General features: G+C 41.8%; 1 protein-coding gene across 3 annotated transcripts in view; it reads right to left on the bottom strand.

Annotated features, from left to right (window-relative positions):
- The window catches only part of LOC117471324 (SH2 domain-containing adapter protein F-like), a 101,596-nt gene that overhangs the window by 26,794 nt on the left and 51,338 nt on the right, over positions 1–23,464 (bottom strand). For 2 of the 3 annotated variants that reach the window (XM_034116229.1, XM_034116231.1), the window contains exon 3: positions 1,348–1,563. In XM_034116229.1, coding sequence (XP_033972120.1) covers positions 1,348–1,563 — 216 coding nt within the window. Of the gene's footprint in view, positions 1–377; positions 477–1,347; positions 1,564–23,464 lie in introns of all 3 variants that reach the window. The other variant, XM_034116230.1, reaches the window with a different exon arrangement.

The following is a 23,464-nucleotide window of genomic DNA, read 5'->3' as shown; positions in this document are numbered from 1 at the left end:
GTCTACTGAAAGGCTTATTTAAAGAATATGTCTACACTTTAGTCATCTTAAAGCACTCGGCAATCACAGTGGAAGCATCCTGATAATGTCATTTTAATCAAGGCGATTTGCATTTGAAGTGGCTGACCTTTTGTTAAGGTGCTGGTAGATTTGAATTTGATCATTTCTGAAGTGTTTAGCAAACTTTACAACGGCTTATTATCTGCTTTTAACATCAATTCTGAAGGACTTTTTAGCTGAGTGTGCTGAGGATTTCAGTACAAAATAAAGCTGAAAAAGCAAGATGCATCACAACCCATAAAAGGTGCAGACATCAAAGTCTAAGATGAGTAAACAGACAGACAAGAGACACTCCCCAGCCCCGTCTCCAATGGTACCTGTGAGGGGTTTAGAGTTGCAGTCCTTTCCTCCGTGGGGACCTGATCCAGTGCCACTTACAGAACCCTCGTAGCTAATGCAGTCATAACAAAGCAGAGCTGTTCAAGGATAAAAAGACAAATATAAAGAGAGAAGGGGCGATGAAAAATCGAGTCATGGGTTGCTGATTTTCTGTTGTTATATCAGTTAAAACGCTTAGCTTTTTTCATAATTTGGGGTGCACTATTTATATTCCAAAGCCGTTTTCTTTCCAGGAACAGCCCTGTTTGATGTTATGGCTGTGTTAGCCATGCTGAAGCTCTAAAACCACAGCGACTACCTGCACCTACATGCACCTGCACCATGCCCCCCTGAGCAGTATCATCTTAGCTTAAACAGGCAGCCATTGGATCAAAACAGCAAACAGAAGACTGGACACCTGCAAGAGGACTTAGCTGGTGCTTTGACAGAGGCAGAGAAAAAGAAGCGTTAGCAGGGAGTGTAAAAGCAGTAGCAGCAGAAGAACCCTCACAACCTGACAGAAGCCAAAATTGAATTTGTTAGCGCTGGGAAAGCAGACACCTGGGTTAGTAAAGCAGAAAGTAAACTGTGTTAAAAGCTTGAAATTGAAAAAAGGCAACCCTTACAGAAATGCAGTCATCGCTAACATGAATCAGTTCACACGGTTATATTCACTGTCTAAGCTTCTGACAACAGTACTTATTGTATGTAAAAGCAAGAGCTGAAGGAGTTTGCAACTATTTAAACTAAACATGTGTTTTGAAAAGGATTTAAAAAGCTTGTTATCTGTATGTTTCAAGAACATATTGCTCCTGTTATGTGTATGCATTATGAGCAAAGAGTGTGTGTTTTTCTACAGTCATTTTGTTTTAGCTACTCATCCTTAAGCCCAATTTCCCGCTGTAAAAATAAAGTATTTATATGATTTGGCTTCTTGTGTCATATATTATGTTAGTGGTTATTTCGTACCTGCAAAAGCTTTGGAAATCCTCTCCTTCTTCCACTCCCAGGGCTGGTCGTACTCCTCGGGGGGTCGCTCGTCATCCTGGGGCAGCCGGCTCTCTCTGGGGCAGCGCACGTCCGGGTCAGAGTCCCCCCCGTTCTCCGCCGGCTCGTACGGCGTGTCGTACAGGGGCAGCTGCCGCACCGATCCTTCCTTATTTCCTCGGCCCCCAGACCGTATTTCTACAAACAAGGAGAAAGACTGGTCGTTAATGCTGGGTTTCTGTAATAAAACTTTATAGATGAAATGGCTCCAAGGGGCAGAACACCGTCAGCATGTGAGAAAGGAAGATTTATGACGGTAGATGCACTTACAGAACACTAAAGCAACACATTTTGCAAAGCCTGACTTGCACATTTCTTGTAGCATATGATGAATGTTTGGTGATATTTCAACTGATTCGACTGGGAGACAAAGGAGCCCTATTGCCCAGAGATCCAGATACTTGCATGCTTGCTGTTCTGTAACTAAATGAACAGCCAATGACAGTTTGCAGGCTAAAGTGCACTAATAGCATTGCGTATCTTAAAATGAGAAAGCAGCTGTAATCCAAGCAAACATGTGACTTGTTATGGCTGGTAATGAACATTTCCTGGGCATCGCAGAATAAACTGAAGAAGGTCAAAAGGGAGACAGAACGTTTATAAACTTTTAAATTGCAATTTTTTCGGCTAATTTATTTTGCTGAGGAAATTAAGTGTCCACTAAAATTGTCCAAAAATTGCCAAGTGTTGAGCTGCAACAATGAAAAGTGAACGTGGACTGGGAACATGGACTGGATGCATCACAATCAAACTATAGCCTAAATAAATACAACAACAAATAGCAAGGGATTTCAAATATTGATAATGACATAGGACTAAAAGGTCCAAAGTAAAAGGTACAAAGCCTTTCAGAAATATAAATGGATGTTGGGCATCTCTCACCCTCATTTTATTTCTCAAATCCCCAACCAGCAACTGAAAGACATATCTATTCTACATGTTGGTTGGATGTTCGAGTGGTAGAGAAGGGGCCTCTTACATGAAGTGGAATGATGGTGACAGTTTGCTGTTGCTGAACTGATGACAGAAGCGAAAGGCAGAAGTGAGTGTTGAAATAAAGGGGAGAAGACGGGGGGGGCCTGCAGGGCTGAGCACCTGCAAAAGCACATAATGTAACCCCCCCCAAGTACAGGACAATCACACAACAGCCTGGCCCCGGGCGGCACATGCCTGCTGAGTCAGAACAGAGATGAAGAGAAAGCGCTTTATGTTAACCTTGTTCCCACCCCAAAAATATGAACATCGTACTAAACCTTCAAAGTCTCTAGCTGTTGAATATCAATTCTCACCTGTCATGTTAGTAGTATTCATATGTTCAAGATATCAAATCAAGATAAACTAACTTGTTTTATGATAGCATCAACAAGTGTCCCAAATCACCAAGTTCCTCAGTGTTAATAATCTAGCTTGCGAACTATGATACATTATGAAACATTACAAGTGAACACTGAGTATCATTAATCTTGCTGTATCAACAATCTGCTGTTATACAATATGTATTTATTAATTTAGTAGGCAATACATACTGAATGAGTATATATTTTGCAGTTTGAACATAGGCATACTTAAGCCCTCAAGATGGATCATTTCCTCAAACCTTTACAAACCAAAGACGGAGGTTAGAGATCTCCTCTACTGTATAAATATCTAATATATTCAACTCAAAAGCTTGAAGTACAACCTCTCTGAAGCAGCTACTTAGCAGCGTGTGCCACTCAACCAAAGATGGACTGCAGGAGAGGACTCGCAGTGCCAGAACAGAAGTTGTTAGACGAAAAAGCTACTTGTATCTCAAAGTGATGAGGACTTCACCAACCATAGTCTATTAGACAAAAGGGAATGAGGGCATAATGACATTTCACCTTGACAAATCCTCACACAATGCTGAAAGGCTCCTCAGTACATGCACCAGTAAACACCTCCTGGAACATTTCCACATCTCTAGTTTGTGTGTATTTGGACTTAATGTCACCTTTGTACTGTAAACATATGAAATCCTGAATAAGAAAGACTGCCTTGAGGGATGCCTGGTCGCTGTATGAGATATTTAATGTCATACAGCAGCCAAGCTTATCTAGAACATTTTCAAAGAGGCTGTGAAAATCATATTTCAGAGAACTAAAATCACATTCAAAGATGTTTGAAAATGTCAAACCTTTGCCTGCATATGATTTCCTACATATATAATACGGAAAAATGGACTCACTAATGTGTAATATGTGAATGTATTCATGTTTTTCTATTCATGTTCTGCTGACTTAAACTAAGATGCATGCTTAGGAGTAGAAATAGACCTGATTCCTGATCACTGTGCCCTTGAAAACTTTCCTCGTCTTCATTTCCCTCCACCCCCTCCCTCCCCTCTCCCCTTACTCGTACAAAGTTGTGAGCAGTTTGCACCCATCCTCCTGGGCCACATGAAGCTGTTAGTGACCAGCACCTCCATAGAGCAATGCAATGTGAAGCGAATGAAATATTATGCCACAGAACTGCATAATTGCCTCTTAGCCCAAGGGAGCTCTTGTGGAAAAATGAGCAATGCGTTGAGCCTAATGGAGCTACCCGCTGGTGGTGGAGGAGGCAGAGGGGTGGAGTGAAGTGGGGTTGCCAGGTCCCGTATCTCAGCGTAATCCCGCAACTCACACTCTCTGATCTAGCAGTTAAAAGACTTGGTGTTACGAGATTCTGGCATGATTAGGCCCTACCTCCCCCGCAGAATAACAAATAGCTCTGGAAGAGGCTGAATGAAGCGAAGGAATGCTGCCAGAAGATGTAAAAATGAGAGTGTGATGGGAGGAGGGCATTAGTGGTGGTGCTGGTTTGTAAACCTTTTGGGAAGAATCCTTTAATTGGAGGCATGTTGCCTTCGATAAACTGCTGCGGTGGGTTGAGACCCCATGCTAGCTCCTTGGAATGAGGCACGCGTGTGCAGATAGGAGCCTTGTCGACCTTCTTCGCACCGTCTTTTTACATTTCTTTCATCCTCCCTTCCTTCCTTGTTTCCTTCCTCCTTTTCTCTCTCTCTCTGTCAGCTCCTGTTAAGGCATGCTTGGTAAACTGGGCGGGGATACATCTGTCTCGGTCAATTACAGTGATTGGTATGACAGTGGGGTTGCATGTTGCAACACAGCTGCAGTCTATCTTCTTGGTTTTTGACCTCTACCCTTTGTTCAGGGTCAGAGGGCAGACACCACACCCTCCCCCCTCCCCGGATGTCAGAGTTCCTGTCCAGATGCTGCACTTCCTCTCTGATACCATTTTCCAACCCCTTCATTCATACCCCCAAAAGCTGGAAGTATTTAATTGAATGTCCCAGTATTTTACAAGGTGAAGAAAAGGAGATATTTCAAGACCATTTATGCAGCCAGAAAGCTGTTGCTCCAAAGTGTATTTCAAGAAACAATTAAACATCCAGAAAGTGTGCCACACTCCACTAGGCTTCAACAGTCGTGTCGCAGCAGCAGCAGCACTGACCACAACCATCTGTTTAGTGCCACTAGGAAAGATGTGTTTGTGGGGGAATAGTAGAGCATACTGCTGTAAAACCAAACATCTGCATTGGAGTTACAAACCGTTTTTTCCCTAATGAGAAAAAGACACGGATACTGGCTTACATAAAGATTCAACTGTAAAGCAGCAGTGGGTTGAATATAAGTTCCCACAAAATCAGAAGCAGTGAGGAGAAGCTCTGAAAGCAGACAGATCCAGTCTTTGTTATCATCTGGTTCATGAACTAGAGAGATGTATCCTATAGGAGAGAAAAGAAAATGTCCATGCATTGAATCCAGCGGGGTTACTGTCCCACTTACTACAAGATGTAAGATGAAGCCTTCTGGGCATATGATCATGGCAGAGCGGGGGTAGAAAGATAGCTCTGGATTAAATCAAAAACATTAACAGCAACCAACAAGGCAGCCGCATCCTGCTGCACATAAAGGACTGACCCATCCATTTGCCCTCAGCGTCCAGTCCACTCGTATTCCTTCTCCATTATGGCCAACAAGTGATTGCATTTGAAAGAAAGTATCAAACAACTGCATAAGTGTGTTTTTATTGCCTGGCTTAAGCTTCAAATATGTAAAGGGAAAACACATTTATCTGCCTTTGTGGTTGAATGCCACCCACTCCTACTGAGACAGAGAGCAGCTGCAAGCGCTTGCAGAGACACAGGGAATATCTGGATTTGATTGAGGGGATCTTTTGTGCACTACTGAAGGATTACATGCGATTGACTTTACACCCCAGGAAAACAATAGCCAGAAAAAATCCAGGCCTCAAGGATTTGCTCTGCCTGTTCCTCCCCTGCTCAGTCACTCACACAATCTAAACCTGTGTATTGTCACTTTAGAGAGCGCGGCTATCAACAAGTTGGATCTTCATCTGAAGATAATAAAAAAAAAAGGGAAAAGGGTCAAGGAGTATAGTGTACATTAAAGTGCAACTATCAATGTCTATAAAGTAAAGACTTAGGATAAATGCATTGGGATCTTTTTTTCTGATTCACACACGGATTGAAATGTTCAGAAAAAAAATTACTTGAACCATAAATAGCAATATGATGATTTAGCAGTATTTTTGCATTATTCAAATGTTTTCTTAAAATTTGTAGAATACGATTTGTAGACCGGGACCAATAAACTGTATTTTGTAATATAACAATATTACATTGTTACAATAATTGTTTAGCCCTATATTAAAAGCATTCATAACTGAACTCCGGCCTTGCTGCTGAGCTCCTCATTAATAGTATTGTAGTAACCGTAGCTATGTGTGACTGTTTAAAGCTTGTTCCATGACAAAGCCACATGTTGCAGCAGGCTGCAGGGTTGATTAACAAAGCCGCTGCTCATATGCGTATCAGGCATCTTTAAGCCTGATACGCAATGCGTCAGTGAGCCTTTTTATAGCTTTGATTCATTCTGTGTGATGGCCCAGGTCTGTGAAGAGTGAGCAGAGTCGAACTCAGTCAGTGATTTGAGCCGTATCGGGGGGGGGGCCACCCACAGGTATTGTGTGTCAGTCTGAGAGCTGGCTGACAAGTGAAGGTGTTTGCTCCTTGACCCGTGGCGGCCTGCCGTTGAGTGGCTTTCTGCTTAGTGACTGGAGCCGAGAGGAGGCTTTCTGCGCACACTATCCTCCAAAGACCACTGGGAGAATAGTAACAATAAGCAAAGACAAAACAGGCCTGTCAGCTTTGTGCTCAAATCTCGCCCCAATTTTGATTTCATTTTCATGTCTCGTGTGTTATGAAGGAACAAAAGCAGCAAAGACAAAAGGAATGAATTAGCATGTGTGCTTTTGACATCCGCCTGCATAATTTAGATATTCCTTATTTGATATTTAGAGACAATTTGTACGAAGTCTGCAATTGCAGCTTAGATTTTTTTGACACGCTCCCGTCTTTCTGTCACAGGTTTGTCCATGTGTGTGTGTGTGTGTGTGTGTGTGTGTGTGTGTGTGTGTGTGTGTGTGTGTGTGTGTGTGTGTGTGTGTGTGTGTGTCAGTGTGCTGCTGCTTCTCCATCAGCCTCCTGCAGACAGAACAAAAGCAGCCACGTTGTTTGTTCTCTTCGTCTCCCTCTTCCTCCATGGCTCACACTGTGCCAAGCTCTCATTGGGTACTGGGTACACTGCGAGGTCTCTGCCTGTCTGTCACATTCACACACGTATTCGAATACTTTTGGGAAGCCTGGGAGCCAAAGCTCAGACAGTCTATTCATGCTTGGCCCAGAGAGGAGAATATTTTGGTCTTGTGGAACTATTTTTGGTTTGTGCTTTCTTAAAAAATGCTGTTTCTATTTCAGCTGGAAGCCATAGTCTTTGACAGACACATAACAGATATTGAAAGGTGCTTTTAGGCAGACCCAGAGAGCCTGGTCTTCATTTCAAACGCAACAAAAACGTATCAATTGGCTCATAGACAGGATATAGAAACTAATTTAAAGCTAGTTACATGTGATATCTTAGTAAATGCATGCCTGTATGGGTCTGTGCACTCGCGTTTGAGTAAATGTGCTGTTCTCCCAGATGTCCTGAGGGAATAGAAGCTGAAGGGTGTCTTCCTCAATATGCTGACATGTATACGGATTCATTCCCTTACTGGAGCAGGAGTAAGCCTAAAGAGATGACTTCAAAAAACACAATAAAACAAGAAGGAGGCGGCTGATGACGGAAGTAAGCCAGACAAAGTAACAGAGACACAGAGAGAGAGGAAGAGAGTGGAGCGTCGGAGGAGACTGCAGGGAGACACATCGGCGAGTGAATCGAAAAAGGGAGGGGAAAGATGGAAAATTAGAGACAGGCAGGTGATGCAAGTTTGTCACTGAGGGAGAAATAAACAAAGAGACTGTGACAGGAAGTCGAGGGGAGTGAAGGGAAGAGAAAGTGGGAGAAACAGACACACAAGGAGAGTGGCAAGAATAATAAATATGCACAGCAGTGAAGGGTTCTCCGTATCCAGCAGATAATGAACACACATCAGTGGAAAGCTCACTTCTGAGGAAGATAACTGTTACTTAGTACGAGCAGACCACTGATTCTACGTGTAGTCAACTTTATCTAAAGGGATGCTTCCAAAGTATTGGGTCATGTTGCAACACTTCAGTGAAGCCTTATTGGTTCTTTGTGTGATAACTTCTTGTGTCTCATTCCTATAGTATGCGTAAAGCCATGCTAAACGTATGTTCACATCAATTATCTTTAAGACTGTGTGTAAGCATGGTTCTTTCAAAAGGAAATGCCCAAATTAGAATGCTAATATGCTAACATGTTTACCATCTTAGTTCATGTTAGCCAGCTGTTAGCAAATGTGAGGCGTGAGTCATTAGTTGTGCATTTACTTTGGTATAAACCTAAGTATGTGATCCTGGCACATAGTTGAAAGGTCAGGAGAACCATGAACCATGACCTCTTGGGAGCTTGAATGTCTATATCAAATGTCCAGAAAATAGATCAAACATTCAACATAATCAAGTATAGAGATGTTTCACAGGATAAGAGAACGATTTGACCTGCTGTCAGGGGATCACTAAAATCCTTTCAATCAATTCTCGAGGGAACTTGCATATCCCGTACCAAATTTCATGGCAATCCATCACATAGTTGTAGCGGTATTTGACTGAGGTGGACCAGGGGACCACCCCTCCCTAGAGAATGCCACTAGCTATAAACAGGACTTTTCAGAAAGGTATGAGGTAAGAAAGAAAAAGTTGGGATAGAATTGAGTTTCCTGTTATCATTGAAAGGATTGCTAATGAACAAAGCCAGACATCCTGTAATGAGTGATTAACTGGATTTGCTGTTTAACGGAGAATGATGTAATGCCCTTGAGAGGTCCCCTGTGATTGGATGCTGTCTGGCTGTGTAACACTGGCAATGCTTCACCTATGCAAATGCCTTTCCACTGCAGCGCCCCCTGCATGGAGGTTGGCATCGATCCTATGCGGGGCACAATCACAATTACAGCTGGTTAGGATTGAGGTGAAAGCTCATTAATAGGAGATGAATGAGGACAGCTGCTTGGAAAGGTGCCCGTCTACTTACATGAATCACAAAATAGCCCTGCCTCGCAGCTAACTTTCGCAACTCTGTAGAGAACAACAACGAGACGAGCAGTAGATCAACACGAAGACAAGGCGACATAAGTACAGAGGCGATTAGTCATTCACCGCTGCCGTCAATTGCACTGCAGAAATAGAAATGCAATTTTTGCAAACACACAGAAGCTGGAATCTTTACTCGACGCGCTGTGTGGAAGACTTAATGTGAAGCAGTGACTGTTGGATGCAGAGGGTCCCAGTGCCTTGTGGGAGTGGAGCGATTTTTCTGCAGGCTGTGGTTCTGAGCTGCGGCTATTGTTCCTGTGCTGAGATAAGACTGGCGGTGGATTAGAGGAGAGTGCAACCAGAGTTCAGGTTGTGAATGGTTGCTGGAAGGGGAACACAGCATGGGAATGGGATTGGTTCTGGGAAGGGAACTGGGAAGAGGAGAAGGAGATAAACAGAGGCGAGGAGAAAGGAAAGGAAGCACGAGTGAGCCGTGCCAGTGAGTGCCTCTTGTCCTGATGCCTAATCTGCGTGTGTGTGGTCGCAGAGGAGGGGAGGTCTGATGACACGTGGCTATGATGAATAGTCACTTCATGCCCCCACCCCATAGGGGGCAATAGCCCGTTAACGGTGATAGGCCTTCGGCAAAGAACCACTTGCACCCCCACCACTTCGCTGCTTCAACCTTCAACTGACTCACTCACTATCCCTCAGGGGGAGTAAAGACTGCTCTTCTCTGTGGGGAAGAGAATTGAGAAAGATATGACATTGCGCCAATTTGTAGCACAAGTGGAGCGCTGTAAGAGATTTGGAATTATACAGACATCGGTCAGACGGAGGTCATGTCTGTATGAAGTCACAGTGTCTATAGATATTTGTATGTTAGCATTTAATTTAATTGGTGAATATGTTAAAGGGGCCTTATAACGTTTTTGGGGGGGGGTTTACCTTTCCTGTAGTGTGTTATATAGGTTTTTATGCATGTAAATGGTCTGCAAAGTCTAAAAGCTTCTCTCCCACACACTTACACCCCCCTGCCGAAACGCATTTACTGGACTCACTTGTTTTTTCTAAGCGATTGACCAATCACCACAGAGAGCAGACTGGGCTCTGGTTTCAGACAGAGGGTTACAAGAGGTGCTGTAGCACAGGCAGTATTAGAAAAATAAAGGCCCTTCAAACATTAAAGCATGTCAAAATGTCCAAGTAGAGGCACAAAATACAAATATGAACCTAAAATGAGCATAATAGGGCCTCTTTAAAATGAAACACTGTCAGTATAGCTCCTGGTGAGAATGGTATTTGGAATATTTCAGTATGAGCGCAACATCATCCTGGTGCTGGATCACCAACTATTTCTCTCAACAGCCATCTGCAAAGCTAAGACTTAAACAAAGCCACCACACAGCTGTACACTTTAATAGGCGTCGTGTTGCGTGGGGAAGAGTCTGATACTTTTAAGTCTATCCATCTTTTAAGTCGTGTTTCCTTATTGTCAGATAATCTGATAATCTCTCCCTGCAGCACAACAATGCAGACAGAAGCCGCAGCCGAGAAATCTGAGGGAAATTAAGTTCCATCACCTCCACGCTGAGCAGAGCTGACAGTCACTCTGCTCTCCTTGGGCTGCCTCTCATTAGCAGGGATGGATGCATGCTCAAACGCTGACATGTTTTACTCACAAACTGGGTTAAAACCGAGGACAGCGGCAAATCCTTTTTTGTGGCGACATTACACAACCTGAACTGTGTATGACCTCAGTTTGACTATTTCTTCTACGCCAGCATGTCTAATCTCTCGAGACTCTTAGAAATACACCCTAAGAGCACTTACAAAATAAAGCATGATGCTACTCATACTATTCCTGAACTTCAAAGCCACGGCTCATTATAAAGCATAACAGGAGGGTGAAACTGCAGCAAATTAGAAAGGAATAGTGTAACTAGTTCAACAGCGTAGCATAAATATTAATTACGTCCAAAAAAGAAGAAACGGTTGCATCTTAGGGCTAAAAGGAAACAGATAGGAAGGCGCTGGGACGCTTGTTATTGATTTGTTCCCCTTATCCGAGAAGGCTACTTATGCTGGAGCAGCTTTGTGACCCGTTTACAAATCCTTCCAGTCCACAGGGCGTGCATGTCCTCGGGGAATCGTGCATTATAGGGCTCTAGCAATGCTAATAGTTACATAGCAGTGACCTCGCTCTCTGTTTTGACCTTCAGATTAGAGCAGGTTTTTAGGTAGGCGGTCCCCAGATGACTGTACGGGCAGTAGGTAAATACAGTAAGGGTGGATTACCACTGTAAGCTGCTAACAGTGTTTACACGACTGTGTGTGACCTGATCCCTGTCACCTGGAGTCTGAGCGAACAAAACCCAACATGACCGCAAACAGATTAAACAATGGAAACTCTGACACCCACTCATACCACAGGAGAGGTCGAGCCTCAACTGGCTGTTTCACAAAGGTGTTGTTGGGTCAGTGAGCAACATATTTGATGCCAAACATCTCAAGTACCATCATTTGATTAATGTCTGCTTTTGCAAAATATGGCATTCAAATTTTAAATGGTAACTATGTGTGTCATCAAATATTTTTTTTTTTTATGGAAGTAGAATTATATAATGGATAGAGTTAAAGGTAGTTTGAGAAACCGGCTTGAGATCGCTAGAATTTGAAAATACACAACCGGAGAAAATCTGCCACTTCCTTATAGAGCCCCTCCTCCAACACACACGAATGCGCACATGACCAATGAGGGCACGAGATAAGTTTGTGCCCCGATGGAAGGCTGACAGGCAGGTAGGCCATCCAGTCATTTTAGCCGGGCCGGCTAAAATGATTGGTCGTACTTTTTACAGTACTACGGCTTCCACAGATGACATTTTTTTATGGATTTATTGTCAAAGCACTTAAGATATTCATTGCTATCGGGATGTTAAGAGCATTCCATGGAATATAACAAAAAGTGTATCTCGAGCCGGTTTCTCAAACTTACCTACCCTACCTTTAAGGCTGGGCAATATACATTATAGAAAATATCACCATATGTTTTATCAATACCTCGATAATGACATTGCAACAATATGTTAGGGTTGAGTATTGGTGCATTCATAACATATTTACACAGTGGCAATTAATACATTATCATCAGTAATGTGGATATAATGACTATAAAGCAGCCTTAAAAAACATGAAAAGACAACACTATTGCAATATCATGATAATATGATCCATATATTAATATAATATCAACATATGGACCAGCCCTAAATGAAGGATATATATATATGTCTGAAAACCAAGCATTTCTCTGGTGCTGGATTATGCTTTTTTTTTCCCCGTCTTTGACACAAAATATACCTCAATGCAGACAATCTATAAGCTCGGCCTATACCAATTGTATTCTAGTTTAGAATATGAAGCTAGACAAGACTCCAACTACATATTGTGAGACTGGATAAAGTTAATTTGTTTTGCATGTTTCATGGAATGTACTACATTGCTCAATGTCTGACATCCACTGCATCCAGTCATACTTTCAGATATGAGACGCTGCAATTGGCCACAGTCTAATTAAAACCTACTGAACAAATGTCTGGATCCCGCTTGAGGCTGTTTCGTTGTTTACACCAGCTTATCTCCATGTGCACAAAAGGCTGAGTATGCATACTGATAAATATGATACACTTCACCTCTCTGCTGCTCTGTCTAAACCATATCTGCCCACTCTGGTCCCTGTTTTGTACCCGGTGACCAATAGTCTGAAGTGCTGGTGTGCGTGTGTGTGTGTGTGTGCGTGTGCGTGTGTGCGTGTGTGTCCGTGTGTGTGTGCAGTATGTCCTATTCAGCCTCCATTACATCAGACAGCCCGGAGAGAAGCTTCTTGAGTCCAGTCAGACCTCTCAGCTCTGTCCAAGCTGATTCAATCTGACAGCGCATAGAGAGCGGTGCAGGGGAGGCACATGAAATATGACCTACCCGCAACTTTACAAACAAAACTAAACAAAGCAGACATAACAGGAAGGCTACTGCATACTCAGAGAAGTGAAGTAAACATATATGCATCTGCTATGTAACCAAAGCAGATTAGTCTTAAAAACATCAGGACATTAGACGGAGATGTTAATGTCGGTGAAGAAAATAAAAAAAAAAGTCCTTATGTGTCCTCCCCTGATTTGTCTAACCCACATGCCCACCAGTTGGCAGAAATATGCCAACCAAGCTCCATGCAGGTGCAGTTGAGTGTGAACCTGTACAGAGACAGACGGGAAGAACGAACACAGAGTAGCAGATGGTCATTTGCATTATTTTCTTCCGCACCAATGTGTCTCTGAGGACATGGGAGATATGCAGGGTATTGAGTTCAAGCTCAACTTTACACACTTTTAAGATGCATCGACGCTGAAGAAATAGAACATGCCAAAATGAGTTGGTCTCGCCATAAAACCTTAATGCAGGCACCATAAGTTAGAAAAACCTTTACGTTCAGTATTTTAGCATGTTTTGAACTACTTCAACAAGAAAAATCAACATAAGAACTGTTGTTGCAAATGGTTCCGCATATTATTTTTCTTGGAAATAAACTCCCATGCTGAATATTATATTATACCATTTGTTCTCTGGCTATAAACATGTCATACATACTGCAGAAGGTTCATGAGAGGCATGTATTGAATTTAGTTTTTATTAAACCCTTCATCTTGTCATTCAATTCATACTATTTTCTTACATTTTCTTACCCCTGACATTTCATTGCTCTCATAAGCTATTTGATTGGTTTGTCATAGGTATCAGAATCAAGTTCCCTTGTTGGCATTTAAGTCAATATTTGACAACACAGCATGGGAAGATGCATCATTTTTACATGGGCTGCGTTTCTGAAATGTCTTCAGTATTTCACATGGCTCAGTGTTAATCAAAGGTCTTTAAAATTCATGGGGAGGGCTTACATATCAATACTGCTGAGTATCTTTCCCTAAGGAGTAAACAAGACACAACACTAGCAAAAAGAAAGGATGTCGCTTCGATTGTCAGGAATACGTTTATACTCCGTTGCGAATGTATGTTGTTGTTTGGCCAACTGAGGCTGATATACGAGTAAACTACTTAACATTGACGCGTGCTTACGGTGGCATATAAAACAAAAGAGAACAAAACACAAATCCCGCTTCCATGACAGCATGTAACAAACATCAGTTTAGTTTCCCCCCGAATGAACTTCCTAATTTAAATATTTTTCAAATTTGCTTTATGCAGACTCTACAAAGAGCTGTCCAATAAAGGCAAACTCATTTTCCTTAATGAATCAACCACACAGCAAAACCTCCAAAAGACTGAACAATGAATGCAAATTGTCCCCAAGGGTGCCCTGTAGAAAATGAGCTCTTGTAAACAAAACTGATTACCCAGGAAAAAAACAAGCTGCAATGTAAACCTTGACTAAGCTAGTTCTATTGCTGCCTAATGAGCAAATCCTTTAGCACCTCCCGCTGCACTGCCATTCTTACACGGGATATTACAAATGGCAGTTGATACACTGCAGGAGCACGACTGGTTTAGAGACTGCTGATTGATGGTTCGTGGAATTAGCCTTAAAGATTTTTGGCTTATTCCACAGTGACCTCGGATCAAAGTACTGATTTGCCAATATTAGCTTGTAATAGAAAAGCCATTGGAATTAGCATATTTAATTTTGAAGGCAGGATGTCTGTGATTGCTTCTGGCAATATGACATATCTGCAACCACATTCTGATTACTGTCTTCTCTTTCTTTAACAGTGCTTATTTACACTATCGCTCCCTTTGGATAATATTACATAGAAATAGGTCATAACTTGTTATGTACATCTTCTTTAACTCGTATTTGTCACCTATATGAACATTTTAACACTTGCACTAGTAATTATTGTCATAAGACAGCTACTTAATATATATATGATTGTGTTAAGCAAAGTGGTCCTTCAATCAATAGGGATTGCACAATCCCAGGATTAAGTAGCCAATACCAGTTAAATAATAATAAAAAACACTTTTCCTAATGTACTTCAACATGGATTCCTACAATCCTACAATTTCCATACTGCCATTTAAAAATGGGCCATCATCTCCTGTCTAATTTATATTTAAAAAATCTTCTTCAAATAACTCAATTTTACAACATTACATTTGAACAAATCATGATAATGCTTTAACTAACTGAATAGAGCTTGAATACACCATAACAACAATATGGAGACTCTGTGCTACTACGAGCTAACAGCTATCAATAACTAGCTTTCCACCGGCTGTATTCAGTTTTGTTGTTCAACATGTAATAGTAAAATGTTAAGTCTTAAAAACAAAACCCTGCAGGAACCCGGGCAGTGAGACTGTTAAAAAATTGAACTGTTGAAACAACTTCAAACATTCAACTGCTACTCAGTAGTATGTATCTAATACCTAATATATATATATATCATTCCAATAACTTGTATATAGACTCATACTGCACTATTCCACATCATAACTTTATTTCATTTTTATAACTATTATTATTTTTGTATTGCTCATGCTCTTATTGTTATTATGTTATGTTATTATGTTGCATTGTTGGAGAAGCCTGTGACATAAGATTTTCAACTGCATAATTACTCTGTAGCTATGTCAGATTGACAATAAAGAACCTTGAACCTTGAACCTTGAAAGACAAACAGATGCCTTCATTAGTCTCATAGCTGAACAATGATTACACCGTAATATTACTATGTCAGTGTCTGCTGGGCAAGGCCGCATACCTGAGTTTTATGACGCCTCTATGTTGGCCGGGCCCCAGACATGTGGCTGCAGCGCGCCACGTGGGCTTCTCCACTAACGGCAGTCGCTAGGGAAACTCTGCCAAACATCCGTCAGCCTTTTATAGCCCAAGCCCCGAAAGAAAACAAAAAAAAACACTGCAAGAAAACTACGACTTTGTGAGAGATCTCTGCCAGCCCAGAATTTCAGGAAAGTCAGAGTCACTGTTGCAGGATAGTCATAAACATCTGACTGGAATCTTGTTTGGGAGTTGCACGGAAATGTCCCATAGAGTATCTTTGGACCAAGCATTTAAAAAGTCAATTTCAATCCCATAAAAACACTCATGCCAATAAAAATGTATGATGCCGAGTGAGTAATCTTTGCCTCATCCCCTTCCCGGATCCAATAACTTGCCTCTGCCATTGTGGAAAGAAGAATTGCAGTACAAAGTTGATAAGAGTTCCCAGCTATGGGTCAACTCCTGATGTAGCAGCCGTGGTTGATGTGGCAATATAGGTCAAAATAACTTGCTTAATAGTCATTAACTCATGACCATGCAGTTTCAAAATGAAGAAAATGTAACGGGAAATCGACTTTTTGATGATTTTAAAGACAAACCCAGAAAGAAAAGATAAACAATATGACCCAAACGAAGTAGGTAAACATGCAGTGGTGATGTGCCCAACGAGGCTTCCATCTCTCACTGTATCCGCTGTTTCCCTCAGGAGTGTAATCATCCTCCATGTGGTCTGGCTGCATCCTTCAACCAGCAGGAATGCCTTCTTCAATGCCAAACCCTCTTTCATAAAATGTGGATGCAAGCAAAACCCAAAGAGGCTGACCGTTGAGCGGGATAAAGCTCATTCTGTCACTAAGGCAGAGAGCGTGTTATCACAGGGTTATGAGCAGCTGCCGAGCGTGTTTCGTAAAGGAATGCCAGTGTTGATTCAAGCCATCTCCCTCTACACGTCATGCTATACGAAAAGGAGAACCACACCGCCCATTTTCTACCATAATTATTCACATACACACAAAGAGACGCGCACATATTAAAAACTCCACCTCTTAGAGTAAAACCATCCATTACTGAGGTCTAAAATACCACGCAGGGCCTCACAAGGATACATATCTGCTGTTGGCCTGGTATAGAGCTGGTGAGAGAACCAGTAAATGGAAGGTTTCTGGATTCCTCCTCCAGCTGTGTGGGCAACTACACTCAAACAAATCTCTGTTAGCGAAAGGTCAGCTGGCTCACACACTAATATTAGGCCTGTAGTAACATGTGCATATGTGAGGGCACACATGACTGGTATAAATGTCCGTACAATACACAAGGTGCATACCAGGGAAAGACAACCGTTCACACACCCATGGAGGTACGTCATGCTGTCGCCGCACCCCCCTCCAGTCCTTACAGTATGCCAAGGGTGGGCTGACAAGACCCATCCCGCTCAGAGCTGCTAACACATTCTTGCACCTGCTGCCTCCCTCAAGACGGCTGCTCATCCGCTCTCTTCAGGGAGCACACACACACTGGATTCCACACTGGTGAGGTGGGTGAATGTGGAACAGTCATAATCTCTCAGCTACGCGCAGTTGTGCCGTTAACCTCTGACAAGTGTAATTCTAACTCCGGTTCTCAGTTTTCTCCAATGAATAAAACATAGTTTAACTGAGAAGGAGTCTCTAAGGAGCTGACAGGAAATTAGGTAGATGAGGAAATGTTCAGTGTGTGTGTGTAAGAAACTTTTGATTTATGCTGAGTGGGAGTTTGGAGTCCATGCCATGTGTCTGTAATACTGTGTGTGTGTGTGTGTGTGTGTGTGTGTGTGTGTGTGTGTGTGTGTGTGTGTGTGTGTGTGTGTGTGTGTGTGTGTGTGTGTGTGTGTTTGTGTGTGTGTGTGTGTGTGTGTACAGTCAGACACAGGCAGAGAGACACACTAACAAATGAAGGCAGAATATTCGAGCAGTGTATGAAGCCGCCAACTAAACACATGGAGACAGAGCCTCCAGTCCTGTGGGCGTGGAGATGAAAGACTAAGAAGTCTGACTTCTTGCACTTCCTGCTGAGACACAGGAAGCTACCAGAATCCTGTCAGGAACAGGAGGGGCCGTTTTCATTTCTGGCTCAGATTCTCCAGAACTTGTGAGTCTTTCTTTCACACGCTCGAGCCAAAGGAAAAACTGAGAGTGTACACTTTCATGAAGAAAACAGCACGAGTCGTACATCGCTAATTCCTCTAAATCACAACGAGGTAGAATAATGTCGGAACGGTCTTATCCCCGTGCTCTCTGTGTATTGACATTTTCTATTGCTGTTGTGTAAATTCTTGTGGACACACTGTGGAGGATGTGGCACCGGCAAAATCTCTGCTGGCGAAATGATGGCTGACCTTTCTGCTGGCAGTCTGCGAAACAGGGAGCTCAGCTCACCAGCGAGTCCTGATAGCACACAAGGAATGGAGTGGCAGATGCGGCCGAAGAATATTGACGACTCCGAGAACTCATGAATAAACACATGGATGGATGAAATGGATGAAGCAGTTGTTGCGAATGAGGGGGGAATGTTTTTTGTTCCCTTGAAACGGTTGCATTTGAATGGCTGTCCGCTTGCATTAGCAGGCTTCATTTATAACATTCATTAGCCATTCATGGTCTATTTGAAGCACAGACTCTGCAGCCTCCCCTTGGCTCCAGTCCTGATACACTTACATAGGCCGTGTACTGCCTGCAGGACAATTCAATTAGAAGAGGGGCATTTGATCACTATTAAGACTCAAGACTCACGTCCTAAAAGCATAATTTATCTCCATCAAGGTCTATTGTATGACGATAGAAGATTAAGCGTTCTGAAAATGTTCTGGAAGGTGACACATGGCTTACCAGAACTGTTAGTGGTAAATGAGATTAGCCTTGTATGCGCCTCCTAAAAATGGAGCCCGGCTGAATTAATGGCACTGACTAGCTTGTTTTGATTGTTTCTCCTACAATAGATTCTGGTTGAACACGGGCCATTTGTTGGCCCTCTCATCATGATTGCACAGCTTCCTTAAGGGAGCAACAGACGGAGATGAAATCAATCAAAATAAGCCTATCTGCAGACTTCACTTTAAATCATCATCAAAACAAGTCCTTGAAAACTCTCCACCTAAACAAAAATAGAGAATTGTGCTTCACAAAACCCTTCCAAAATCAGTTTATGCTGACTTTGCCAAGTGGGAGAGGAATGAGTAAGAGTCGACAATGAAAAAAGGGAAATAAGGGGAATGGATAGTAAATGAAGATGCCAGGAAGTGAGAAAGGGCAGTGTGTGAGCGGCTCACTGTTGGCAGGTCTGCTGCTCTCAACAGTGTCCCGGCACAGAGGGGGATCCTCGGTAATTTGTCCGCTTGTTTGGATAATCCACCATCTGCCTCCCTGCGAAAGCCCTCAGGCCCATCCAAAAGCCTTCATATTGGACCCTGAATGCTAAACATATGGGGTCAAGCAAAAAAAGAACTCAAGTTTCTCTGAGGGCGCAAAGATTTAATTACAAGACTCAATCAGGAAGACATGGTTAGAGGGAACATGGGTCTATAAATGTCTCTGTACGAACACAGAATGCCTTGCTGTTTTAATGCTTTCAAGGAACCGCCTGCTTTGAAAAATGTATGATTGGGAATATTATGCCTAGAACATTTTTTTTATCGGAATGCAATAAGCCAAGCACTCATTTGTATTCACTATATTTCTTGAGATGTCTCCATCTGCACCAGACGCACAGTAAAAGTGTTATAGGTAATCTGCACTTGTGGAAAACAGATGTAGAAAATTCAGTTGACTGCAAAAATATCAATACTGTGCATCCTGAGAAAAAATTACTTGTTAGAGCACATCCTACATGAATCACCATTTCTCCATCAGTGGACAAGCGGACAGACTGTCTTTTAACAGCCTTGGATCAAAGTCTACCTGGATCCTCTGATGTATTAAACAGTTCTGTGCTTTGCTGTCGCTGATGAGAAATATAGAGCGCACTCCTGAATGAATGAATCCTATTCAAATACAGATTGGAAAACAAGTCAGCACCAGCCGCACCAGCTCAACAGAAATGATATTTTCCAAAGTGAAGGAAGCAGAAGGATAGTAAAGGATACTCAAATGTCATGGAAAACCCATCTCAGACAGGTTTGCCATACTGTCAAGAAATATTACTTTCAATTTCCTGGTTGTTTATAGGCACGGGAAATGGAGACAGACGTGAAGCTTTATCTTGTACATGACAGGGTTCTCAAATGACCTTTAAGAAATAGGAACATTACTTTCCAGATCCTTCCAGGGTGAGAGTAGGATCAGGACAAATACTGCATGGTTGATATGGTGATATTTAAAGCAATTGTTGGATGCCAGAAATGCCAACAAATAAATAACCGGTTTGAAAAAAGAAAATACAGTATGCCCCCAATCTCCCCAGGAGTCTATATACTGTACGTTATGTAGAATCTCACTATGAAAAAGGACAGAAAACAAACATGACCTATTGAAATGTAAGAATGTCATTCCTTTCCCATCTTCTTCCTAATACAGATTAGTTGTTGTACTTCTAACAGCAACAACAAAGGATCAGGTGAAATGTTAGGAGAGAAATGGAGCGACCAGGGAGTCTTGGCAGAGAGACATTTTGACAATGACTCACTTTGTCATACGCCTAAGATTGCCTTTCAAACTATTCTCCTATTGTATTCCCTTTTTGACAACACTGTATTGCGGCACCGGCACACAGTGCTTTAAAGTGCCATGAAATGACAAACACCAATCTTTATTAAGGGGATGTAGTAAATTGCCAGGGGGTGTGACCGGGAATGAAGAGGTCGCTGTGAGGTGGAGGTGGGGGCTTAGCCTGGCAGCAAGGCTGAGCGCTACAAAGGTGTGTTTTAATCTCACCAACTGAGATTTATGGTCACTTAAAACAAATGACTATCACGGTAATCAAAGATGGGGGTTTCCCCTTGAGCCATCCACACCTGCTGGTCCTACACTAACATTATTCCCTGGAGGACACATCACCAAGGATCTGTTTAATCATTTGGTAATTTACGATGGCTCTGAAGACCATGAAACAAATCCGCACAGTGTGCTTAGGAAACGGCCATCAGGTGTTTTTTTAAGAGGACTGACGTATTTTGTGTGGTTTGCAGATTTTTGTGCCAGAACATTTGTGAAAAGAATGTCATCAGAACTACCAGCTACTTTACATGGGATATAAAAAGAAGATTAAGTGAACATCAACAAGGCACACAATATAAACAATGGTACACACAGAATACAGAAAGTACAAAGAATATTCAAACCGAGAGACCTTGCTAATGATTAATGTCCTTGCATGATTCCTGCAGTTGTTGGTTTTGTACCCAGAGAAATGACTGATTGATGTAATGTAAAAGACTGTTCAAATTATTGATGAATATAAGACAAGTGTAGTTATTCTTACCGTTCATTCATGATTGGGACAAATTCAAGTTTGAACCAACACACCACAATTCCCTCTCCAATATGTATTTACCATTCAGTATACCGTGTTCCTTATAAATGGACAAATAGTTTGTTTAGTTTTCTAACAGCCAGGTTGTACTTATTGTGTAAACCTACACTTTTGAATAATGTATTTCTGCCACACTACAATTTTTTGTTTGGCTCTTGTAAAATCCCACCTTTGCTGTTTTGTCGCCTTATTTTTCAGAGGTAGACATCCGAGTCACAATAAGCACATTCTTAGTAAATCTAAAACATAACAATCCTTTGGTTAGAGGCAACATCAAAGTATTTGCATGATAAGACACTTACTAGAACTGGCCTATGATATGTGTAATGTAAGGGCAAAGGTTAGGGGGTTAGCATGTTGTTTTTGAAGGTAATGGGACAGGGGAGTGAGATAAAAGAAAATCTGAAAACTGTCCAACTTTCGAAAAGATGAATAAAAAATGACCTGTCAGGCTGCAACCAATCAGGGACAGGGTCAGGGGAAATTGATCTGCAGCTTTTTATACCAACGGCTTTTTGTAAATGATAACTTTTTAGTGTTTTGTTTCAGTGTATAAGTCAGCTGGGACATAATCAACAGGAACAACACATGCATAGATCTGGATATGTGTCAGAGAGGCCTTAATAATTGATTTGACAAACACATTATGGAAAGTTTTCAGTATCACGCGACGGACTGTTGTTTCTTGAAGAGCAGGACTGCTTCATTTTCTAAACGCTTACCGGTGCAACTTCACATCTGCACACTCCTCCAGAATGCTGAATGAGTGCAAATTGCTATAATGAAGCTATTTCATTATGGGGATGAGCAGTGCTGAATAAACAGGAACAACAAGGCAGAGTGCTTCATTGAGCCATCTGTGGAAGTACTTTGGCAAGGAGTGCTGTGTTTACAACACTGATGGCTGGCAGGAGGACAGAGATGACTTCGAGCTAAGTGGAACAACACCATCTCCAACTTCTAGTGATTTATAAACAAAACTAATGAACAGCTCGGGAGCTGGATGGAAGCCGTGCTCCAAACTATAGGTCATTAATATTCAAGTGAGGTTGGTGTCATTTTGAAAAGCGTCAGTATCAGTGTATATCAATGTAATAACACCAGGAGATCATACCTTATCCAAACGGTGTCCATACATACTCAAAATATGCAATCCTAATTTGTTTTCATTGTATTGATTTCTTATAATACAGAAAGGGCACAGAGAAAGAAACTACTTACAGGTGATGTTTTGATAAAAATATAACATTTGAAATTATATATTTTCCGCAATTCTCTCAAGCTTAGAAGTTTTGGATGACAAGATAAAAGGTAAAGCTAAAGAACACAGTGATAAAACAAAAAACGACCTGTGCTGACTTCAGGGAATAGACAGCAAGCAGATAAAATAGGCCAGGGGCAAATTCAACATATTTCACAAACAGCACGAAGACAGAGAGGTGAAGAGAGCATTAGCATTAACAGTGCAACACCATTGCCTGTGACCGTGGTTTTGTTCAAACTGATGTAAAAAAAGGGGAATTTCCGGGCATGTGTATTTAAAAAAGGACAATTATTTGAATTCAAAAGATTTCGTGTTCTCTTCGACACAAAAATTGTCGGGCAATTTTGTCCAGACTGAATGCTTGAAGGAGTCCAAAGCAACAATGGACTAATACAAAAGGCATTTCTAATGAGTGCAAGTTGTTCCCTGCTATTGAAAGACTTCAGAATTGAAATTCAGAATATGTATGAGGTAAAAAGAAAAAACGACTTCTTTGTGAAATAAAGAAAAACTCTAAAAGCAGAATAGATATTGATTTCTGGAATTCAAAAACAGCCACTGACTGCGCAGAATATAAATCATACTGAGGACGCTGCATGCTACAGTATGCTCTCATGTGATCATTTAACACATCAACTATGTATATAGAAACATGTATACATTTGTACTCTTCATATTCAAGCATGCAATACAAAAGAGAAACTCATGTTTGCACCTGTGACCTTCTGCTTATATGGTGACCTCTCTAATTGCCCCCCTCCTCTCCTGTAATATTCACAAGTCACGCTGCACAGATGAGTACATTCTAAAGACGGACACATCCCCATCACATAAATCTCTATTCTCACTAATGCATCAGTCTGGATCAGCTCATTCTCATGCCGGAGTCACATTCTCCAGACATGTCATAATTGCTTGTCTCCTGACATTCATT

Source organism: Trematomus bernacchii, unplaced genomic scaffold, assembly GCF_902827165.1.
Source record: "Trematomus bernacchii unplaced genomic scaffold, fTreBer1.1, whole genome shotgun sequence".
NCBI classification, from domain to species: domain Eukaryota; kingdom Metazoa; phylum Chordata; class Actinopteri; order Perciformes; family Nototheniidae; genus Trematomus; species Trematomus bernacchii.
The sequence above is the reverse complement of the archived record's forward strand: the minus strand, read 5'-3'. Positions and strand labels throughout refer to the sequence as shown.